Raw genomic sequence first — 10,198 nt, forward strand, 5'->3', positions numbered from 1 at the left:
TGCATCGGTTTTCGGATCACCAGTATACTGAACCTAGAACCGTTTCTTTCGGACACGTCCGATTTGAGAACCGATGAGCTGATGATACTGCGCATGCGCGATTCAGCGTGAAGCTACCGAACAGATTGCCTACTATGACTGACACAGCACGTCTGAACCGAACTGGTTCTTTTGGACAACTGATTCTGTGCTAATGTTATGAGCGCGGGTAAACCGAAGACTTGAATGAAGGGCAATCCGGCGAAACGTAAATTTACTTAATTACAAATAAACCGTAATGGATTATACATAGTAAGTGGAGCATAGTTTCTGCGCTGATGAAGACTAATTTATTGACGTCATAACTGTAAAACATCCTAGTTTGCAGATCACTGCCTGTATATGTGTTGATGCTTTAGATACAACAATCCAAATTGTAAGAAACGTATCAGATTATAATGATGTTTTAATTGACTGATGTTATGATTACTGACTTTATATTTGAATGTGTTAAGCCCGCGATAGACTTAACGCCATTACGTCATCGCCAATTACGTCATTACGTCGAGCGTAAAATAACCGGTGAACCGGTTTTTTCAACCGGTTTATTGAATCGAACTGTCCGAAAGAACCGGTTCGCGGAAAAGAACCGAACTTCCCATTACTATAATGTCTCGTCCAGTCAGCGGTGAGAAATCCCAAACCAATGGCGCTGTCTCAAACTATACCTACCTCTTCCGGTTTTTCTGATTTGTCGTTATGCTTTCTGAATTGTTATTTTGTTTTTTTAGACTTGCATTTGCGTTTGTAATTTGTTATTTTGTTTTCAGAATTGTGATTTGTTTAGCACTTCTCGGCCACCGTACACATAGCTTATAACACGCTCTCACACATTTATTATTTTTAACATTTTGGGAGGAGTAAACTTTACATATGTGGTTTCAACAACCGGATGCATTTACACTGGTGCAGTTTCGTCTGGAATGCGGCCCAGACCACCTCCTGAAGTGGTTTGAGCGATCGGAGTTATATCCGTCTCGAATGCGTTTTGGAGGCCATTTACACCTGGTCTTTTCACGATCGGATAGCTATCCGATCAGACAAAACGCATGAAGTGACCAGGTGTAAACATCCCAGGCTACGTTCACACTGTGAGCCTTAGTGCTCAATTCCGATTTTTTTTTCTGAGATCTTTTTTTTTTTTTTTTTTTTTTTGATATGAACAGGGTTTCCAGATTTTCACAACAAAATCCGCCCATTGGCGCCCAATTCTTTCTCAAAACTAGCCCAATCATGTTCAGGAAGGTAAACATCGCGTTAGTGTGGTCGCGTCAACCCACGAAGTTGAAAAACATCCCGCGGCAACAGAGGAAAAAGTAGCCCAATTCCGCGGGGAAAATGTTGATTTGGCAACACTTGCGCAGCGCGCCGTCATACGGAAGTAAACGCGGAGGATATAAAGTAGGCGATTATGCGTTTATTTATATAGTGTGATCTGCTGCAGGTGCCAGCGAAATTATGCACGGGCAATATGAAAAAATAAAGACAAGGATGTGACAAAAGAAAGCAGAGTATTGAAACTTTTATGATACGAGCCCTCATTTTTTGCTTGTAGAGTTGTCACTGTAATACACATGAGTTCTGACACATCACACTTCAACTGATTACCTTTTGCTACTGTCTTGATAACTTTGGGTATGTAAAATGTTGTCTCCCGTCAGCGCGGAATTATGACGAATGTCGATATAGAGTGACGTAAAAGTCGCATGAAATCCGACATGATTCACACTGCAGGCCTGTCTTTCTTACTAAAATGTAATTTCTTGCCTGGCAAGTTACCTATTTCCTTATCTAACTTCCATCAGCAATGTCTTCTTTCGTGGAAATTGTGTTTTGTCCATGGTTTCCACAAATCAGAATTGAAAAGATCAGATTCCATGTGGTTTGTGCTGATCACACTGCTATGACAAAAACAGATCTGAGTCACATGTGAGCAAAAAAAAAAAATCAGATTTGGGCCACATTTGCCTGCAGTGTGAACGTAGCCTTAGATACCGCCGATCAATCATCCCAACGTGATTATCGGCCGATAGTGATAGGTAGCCGATTAATAGGAGCACCCTTAAAATAAATGGGCCAAATCTGGTGAGTATTGTGGCAATATACTTGGATTTGGAGCAGAGACCCATTAATACTGTCAAACCTTTTTGTGAAGTCATTACAGTTTGACAGTTGTGCTGTTTGCATCCCTCCACCAGAGATCACTATAAGACAGAGTATGAAAACAAACTGCGTGATGAACTGGAGCACATTCGAACGAAGACCAGTCATGAAATTGAGAGCCTGCAGAGGGCATCTAAAGAGATGTATGAGAGAGAGAACAGGTGAGAGCATGCCTACATGTCTCTGACTGGACAGGGACAAATCCTTGAAAAAATCTTTGGGAAAAAAAAAAATAACATAACTGTTTACCATGGAAAACCCGGGTATGTAAGGAAGTTTTAGAATTGTGATTTCCAGTCCTGGAAGTCTCATTGGAAAATCTTAGAACATCATAGAAATTTCAATAAGAAATGTAAATATTTCTAATTATTCTAATCTAAAATATTTAATTGGCTAGAAATAACTCCATAATGTTTAAGTCATTGTCATTTTTAATTTTTGTAATAATTATCCTGTAATAATAAATGACAAGAAATTTATATATTAAAAAATGGGGGAACTCTGTTTCTTATGTTGGTCTTCTAAACATTGTTAGGAAAATTAAGAAAAATGCAACTAGATACTGGATACTTTATAAATTTAGTTTTTGCAAAACGTAATCATATTTTCTATGATATTTCATAATTTTGAGTCAGCAGAGGGGTCGATCGCTGCACCCCTAGTGACCAAAGACAAAATAATCTTAGCATTAAAAATTAATGAAAGTATAGTAGCTACAACTAAAGAATATCTGATTAAAATCTAACAACTCTGCATGCTTGCTTTATATTTACTCTTGCACTACCACAATGCCATTTTCTGTACACAGTATCAGAGCAACATTATACTTGTAAGTTGTTTTGAAAATGTCTCGTTTCATGTCGGCCTCCAAATTTTACACATTGTTTCTCCACTTTTGTGGGACTATAATTCCTTTGTAACTGGATTTATGCCATCTCTCTGCATCAAAATGACTTATTTGTGATATATCAGTGGAAGGATGGGGTTTGCTTGTTTGCTTGTTACAGGTAACAAATGAATGGTGAAATGAACAGTTAATGAATGATCATTCTTCATATTGTGTCAATGCTTTAAAGCACACCTGTGCTACATAATATACAGTATTGTTTCAGGAAATGTGTTAATTACTCTTTCAGAAACCTTCGTGAAACCCGGGATAATGCTGTCATTGAGAAAGACAGAGCACTGAATGCAGAAAGAGATGCCCAAGCCAAATATGATCAACACTTAGACCAGTAAGTTCATACACACCTCTCACATATGCGTGACAATCTCTAGCTGTCTTTAAATAAATAAAAAAACACTATTGAGCAAATACATGTGCAGGAATTCTTGCCAAATCATCATTCAGTGGAAAGGAGCATGACAGCTGAATGTGTGTGAATCATAAAACTTTAATACACCAGTGAAATCTGTGGATAATGCGAAGATGCCGTACCTTCTTGGCGTTTTGAAATCAGAATGGTAACTTTGTAAATGTCTTTCAAAATTAGGACCAGGCATCGACTTCTACTTCAACTGTTATGCATTCCAATATGATATCAAAGTATGCTACCATATAAAGTTTAAAAGGGTCAGTAAGATGTTTTTTCTTTTACGAATTTAATACATTTATTCAGCAAGAATTGATCAGAAGTGACCGTAAAGACGTTTGTAATGTTGCCAAAGATTTATGTCTTACAAATGCTTTTCTTTTAAATGTTCAAATTAATGAAGAATCCTAAAATAATTAGCCACTTTCCACAAAAATATTAAGCAGCACAACTGTTTTCGACTTGATAATAATGAATGTTTCTTGAGCAGCAAATCGGCATATTAGACTGGTTTCTGAAGGATCATGTGACACTGAAGACTGGAGTACTGACTGCGGAAAATTCAGCTTTGCATCACAGGAATAAATTACATTTTAATATATATTTGAATAGAAAAAAATACTTTTTGTAATAAACTGTAATAATATTTCGCACTATTTCAGTTTTTACTTTAAAGGGGTCATATGATGCGATTTCAATTTTTCCTTTCTGGTGACCAAAAGAGATTTTCAAAAGCAAACCAAAAATCAGACCCCAAACTTTTGAACAGTAGTGTAATTAGATCATTGTTATCGTTATTTTTTTTAAATTATAATAATATTGTTTAACTGTAATCAAATGACTTAACTTTTGCATTTATAAGCACACAGTAGAGATGAGCTGTGTCGTTAATGCTTTTTTAGCCTTTGCGTGCATTTGTAAATCTGTGAAAAGGACCTTTCTTTAGGGCTTTTTTATGTTTTGCTTGTTTTTTCTTGAAGTCAAACATTTCAGGCTTGACTGGATTCCTCCAAGGCCAAATCAAATAATCTTTGAGTGAACTGATGATAGACATGCCCATATATTGTCACTGTAAGTAAAAGTGGGTGTAGTCATGTTTTTTAGTGAGATGTCTATGTACAATAATCAACAACTTTAAAGTTGCAGGGAGACATATTTTAACCTCTGTTACCGCCTCGAGAAAAAAAGAAAGTGTTCTTGAACATTAGTTCTTATTTAACTAAGAAATCAAAGCCAAGGTTTTTAAATATGCTGATTGTTGTCCTCCTGGTTATGATAGCTATAATTATTTTTGGAGCCTGGGTTCTTAAGGAGGAATTTGTTGTACAGTATATGTTCCCACGGTTTTAAAGCCTGACAGAGGTGCCGAACATGCCTTTGTTAGTCATTCTATTGTGATGAAATGCAGTTGAATCCTTGTGTCTACACTGTCAAGATCAGGACAGTATTGGTTCTGGACACTGGCTGTGGTAGACGAATGTGAACAAATAGTTAAGCTAAAACAAGGACATGTGGCTAGTTACGACATGAACAGAATTAAAGAGAATAATCGAGTTGTCACAGCTCAGTGAAGACTCATTGACAGGCTAATTTAGCGTTTGAGCTCTAGCAAGAAAACATGCTAAACTGGCTAGAAAAGAAAAAAGACGGGTATTTCCACTTTGGTACACTCTACTGGTGCATGTCTGCAGCCAAAACATAGACAGTGGAAGCACAGGCTTGAAAAATTACATACTTGAAATGTAAACCTAGTGTAGGTGTAGCTACACTACCATTAAAAAGTTTGGTATCTGTAATATTTGGTAATGTTTTTGAAATAAGTCTGTTATGCTCATCAAGGCTGCATCTATTTGATCAAAACTACAGTAATGCAGTAATATTGTGAGATATCGTTTCTGTTTGAACTGTTTGAATTTGAAACTAAGCTAGTGTCCAGAACCTGCTATATTTTGAGGAACCCTGTAATATGCTGATTTTCTGCTTAAGAAATATTTCTTATTATTCTCAGTGTTGAAAACAGTTACGATGCTTAATATTATTGTGGAAACCATGATACATAATATTCTTTTTTTTTGGTTCAGGATTCTTTAAATATAAAGTTCAAAAGAACAGCATTTATTTGAAATATAATTTTTTTTTGGTGACCATGTGCAAGTCTTTGTCACTTTCTTTTTTTCTTTCAAACAAACAAAAATCTTACTGACCCCAAACGTTTGAACTGTAGTATAAATCTAAGCTGAACTTAGAAATAATAAAAAAAAAGAATAAATCATTTGTAAAAACAAGCATAGACGAATGATATCCTCATATTCTGTCATTGTAGAATTTAATATGTATTTCTCAAAACTGGTTATGATAAGTGGTTATCTGTTTTGGTAAGTAATTAAATATATTTTATTATATTATAGATTTGCCATGAAAATAGCCATGAAAGATTGCATAGATGATTACAAATAAATTACAGATGAACAAACAACATTTCTATTGCAATTTAATGTTAGAAAATATGCTGCACATAAAATTGCTTGTTTAAATTAAACTTGCACTACTCAAATAAAAATTTACAAAATATTTGAAAATGGGCACAGTTTGTCAAACTGGCAAATATCGTGTGGTTATTTAAAGGGGTCATATGATGCGATTTCAAGTTTTCCTTTGGAGAGTGAACTGTCTGTCCACATCACAGTATAGTCAGCTGTCTTAACCGCGGCTTGTGTGCTGCATCATTACTGTCTGTTCCCCTTTCGGGCTTGAACTGATGGTAAATTTTTTCTTACTTTCTCTTTCTTTTTTTGCTGCTACCTATCTTTCCTCTTTTGCTGTTAGCTGTATTTTCTGTTTTGTTATCTCTACACTTTAAGATGTCTTTTTTTTTTTTTTTTAAATGTGGTAGGTGATATGGGTGTTTAGAAGCGCAGGTTGTTGCCCCTCCTCTTTCTCCTGAGTGGTCAGCCCTTATTTGCTCATGGGAGAGGCTTACGGTGTCACTGAGCTCCAGCCACATGCCTAGCATTCCAGCAGATACTCTACACACAGTTGTTGGGCATACCCCACATTTTTCAGCCCCGGGGAACGGATTGCTCACATTCGCAGAGAAGCTCGATCGAGGGCAAAAACGACAGATGCTCCTTTACCCCGCTCTTGAGAGGTCGAGTCTACGGTCCGTGAACATGTTGTCCAGCGACTCTATTTTGGGCTTACAAATTTAAGTGGGGGAAGGGAGAATAGAAATTAATGTTGCATTGCATTTGCGTCATGCCGAGAAACAGAATGAAGCAGAATAAAATTTTTGCAGTTGTGTCAAATGTTCTTGCAGGTCTGATTCCAAGATGACAAATGCCTATGTAGCAAAGTAAACGGCACAAACATAAATAGTGGTGCTTGACAGTTTTTGAATCCTTTCAAAATGTCTGTATTTCTCCATAAATATAACCCAAAAGATCATCAGATTTTCACGCAAATCCTGAAAGTAGACAAAGAAAACCTAATCAAACAATAGAGACAAAAAATTATACTTTATCATTTATTTTTTGTAGAAAATGATCCACTATTACATATCTGTGAGTGGCAAAATCTCTAGGATTAGCAGCTAATTTGAAGGGAAATTAAAGTCCATCTGTTCAGAGGTGTTCTCAATCAAGGGAATGACTATCAGGTGTCAGTGTGGGCCTTGTTTTATTTAAAGAATGGGGATCTATCAAAGTTTGATCATGTTTGTGGAAGTGTGTCATGGCATGAACAAAGGAGATCTCGGAGGACCTCAGAAAAAGAGTTATTGCTGCTTATCAGGCTGGAAAAGGGTACAAAACCATCTCTAAAGGATTTGGAATCCACAAATTTACAATCAGAGAGATTGTGTACAAATGTAGGAAATTCACGACCATTGTTGCCTTCCAGAAGTGATAGTCCACAAGGTTGCAAAGGGCCCCAGGGTAACTTCTAAGCAACTAAAGGCCTTTCTCACATCGGCTAATGTTAATGTTCATGAGTCCATTATCAGTAGAACACTGAACAACAATGGTGTGTATGGCAGAGTTGCAAATAGAAAGTCACTGCTCTTTAAAAAAAAAAACATTGCTGACGGTCTTAAGATCATATGGACAAGCCAGAGGGCTATTGGAGAAAGGTTTAATGGACGGATGAGACCAAAATCGAAATTTTGGGTTTTGCGTTATGTTCGGAGAAAGGAAAACACTGCGTTCCAGCATAAGAACCTTATCTCATCTGTGAAACATGGTGCTGGTGGTATCATGGTTTTACTGCATCTGGGCCAGGACGGCTTGCCATCATTGATGGAACAATGATTTCTGAATTATACCAGCAGGTTCTAAAGGAAAATGTCAGGACATCTGTCCAAGAACTGAATCTCAAGAGAAAGTGGGTCATGCAGCAAGACAACGACCCCAAGTTCACAAGTCGTTCTACCAAAGAATGGTTAAAGAAGAACAAAGTTAATGTTTTGGAATGGCGAAGGAGTCAAAGTCTAGAACTTAATCCAATTGAAATGTTGTGGAAGGACTTGTAGCAAGCAGTTCATAGGAGGAAACCCACCAATATCACAGAGTTGAAGTGGTTCAGTTTGGAGGAATGGGCTAAAATTCCTACAAGCTGTTGTGCAGGACTGTTCAGAATTTACAAGAAATTTTAGCTGCAGTTATTGCTGCAGAAGGGGGTCACAACAGATATTGAAAGCAAAGATTCACATACTTTTGCCGCTCACAGGATAATTTTTCTCAATAAATGCATGACAAAGTATATAATTTTGGCTCATTTGTTTGATTGGATTCTCTGTCTACTTTCAGGACTTGTGAAAATCTAATGATCTTTTGGGTCATATTTAAGTAGAATAGAAAGTTCTAAAGAGTTCACAAAGTTTCAAGCACCACTGCATATGTATCAGACAACCACTCCTTACAACATACTGTTCCAACAGCTTCCTCACTCTCCCTTTTTTCCCTGAATTTATGTAAATAAACAAGTTTAATATACTTTAAGCCAATAAATAGCTTAACAATATACAGTCTTACTCCATAATGTATGATGGGAGTTGTCCAATTACGTACAATTTGTCACAATTATTACTATAGGTGTTGGTCACCACTGTGATGACATATCCTTTGTATTCTTCACAAAACTGCCTACATTTGGCTCGATGTTAGTGACAATGCACAAACAAACAAAAAATCTTGACCTGCCAGTTTGGCCCCTCCGTAGGTGTGGTTACGGTTTCAACCAAAACCCCTGGAGCTCTCCGAAATGTTTTAATCCTTCAGAGACCTGGCTATAAATGTAGGAGGACACAAACAGATACTCAATCTGTTTGGGCATGTTGAGATTTGGGGTTTCAAAATAAAGCGGTGACTTTCTGCCCTAGGAAATATACTTGGCACGTTAGAGGCGGCCGCGTCTGAGCTTGGCATCACCCTAATTTAGCAATCGCTTAGCTTAGCCTAAGGTGAGCCACAGTGGAGATTATACATATTTCATGAGCCCCCCCTCCCCATTGTTTAAATCACAATTTAAATGACAGTAAAGTCTATTTCAAATAAATGCTGTTCTTTTGAGCTGTCCATTTATTTCAGAATCCTGGAAAAAAAGGTTCCACAAAAATATAAAGCAGCAAAACTCTTTTTGACATTGATAATAATAATAACATTAATGATAAATGATGTTCTTTTGAGACTTTTTTTATTCATCAAGGAAAAATCTATTAAGCAGCACAACTGTGAGTGTATAACTGAATAACTTCAACTGTGATAATAATAAATGTTCCTTGAGCAGCAAATCAGTATATTAGAATGATTTCTGAAGGATCATGTGACCCTGAAGACTGGCGTAATGATGCTGAAAATATAGCTTTGCCATCACAGCTGGTTGTGTAAACTTTTTTAATTAAATACATTTTTACTTTTTAGACTAACTTTGCATGGGAAAAGTTTGCAGAATCATTGAAAGAACAACGATTCTGCAAACTTTTCCCATGCAAGGTTAGTCTTAAAAGTAAAAAGTTTTCACTGTTTTCATGATGGACAGTGTGCAGAATGAGTGAATGCAGATGCACTTGTATCTGTTTTTGTCCAGGTTCAGGCAGTTGCAGCTGAGTTCAGACAGCAGGGTGGCAGAACTGCTTAACCAGGTGAAGCTGAAAAAGTTTGAGTTGGAGCGTTCCCACATGGTCCAGGAGGAGACGGCCAGGAACCTCAGCCTTTGTCAAATTGAGTGTGAGAAACATCAGAAAAAAATGGAGGCAAGGCACTATAAAATAGAATCTGTATGGCAAAGATAAACCTGAACAAAGTGATTTCCTTTAGCCTCATTGCATGTTGAATCCTGTTAATTGCTTAGTAGTTCAAGCTGTTAATTCCCTAAAGGATTACTTCACCATTTTGTCATCATTTACAACAACTTCATGCCATTTCCAACCGGCGTGACTTTGATAATATTGAAGTTACTGGCTTTTTCTTTTTACCATATAATGAAGTAAATGAGACTAGCTCCAAAATGATAGAAAACGCTCCGGTTACTGTCGTAACCTCGGTTCCCTGAGAGCGGGAACGAGACATCACGGAGATACGCATGTGTAGTAAGCCCAGATGACATACCGCTGCAACAGACGCCATGAGTCCCAGCAGCCTCTGAAATTCCTTCAAGAGAACAGAGTTGCCCAGTCTGAAATGGCGCAG

At 37.2% G+C, this 10,198-nt stretch overlaps 1 protein-coding gene across 1 annotated transcript in view; it reads left to right on the forward strand.

The window, feature by feature from the left end:
* LOC107691612 (progesterone-induced-blocking factor 1-like) overlaps positions 1-10,198 on the forward strand; it is a 43,462-nt gene that overhangs the window by 6,820 nt on the left and 26,444 nt on the right. The window contains exons 6-8 of the mRNA XM_016490298.1: positions 2,238-2,363; positions 3,339-3,437; positions 9,597-9,762. Of these exons, the coding sequence (XP_016345784.1) occupies positions 2,238-2,363; positions 3,339-3,437; positions 9,597-9,762 (391 nt within the window). The remainder of the gene's footprint in view (positions 1-2,237; positions 2,364-3,338; positions 3,438-9,596; positions 9,763-10,198) is intronic.

The sequence above is a fragment of the Sinocyclocheilus anshuiensis genome, unplaced genomic scaffold, assembly GCF_001515605.1.
Source record: "Sinocyclocheilus anshuiensis isolate Anshui unplaced genomic scaffold, SAMN03320099.WGS_v1.1 scaffold442, whole genome shotgun sequence".
NCBI classification, from domain to species: Eukaryota; Metazoa; Chordata; class Actinopteri; order Cypriniformes; family Cyprinidae; genus Sinocyclocheilus; species Sinocyclocheilus anshuiensis.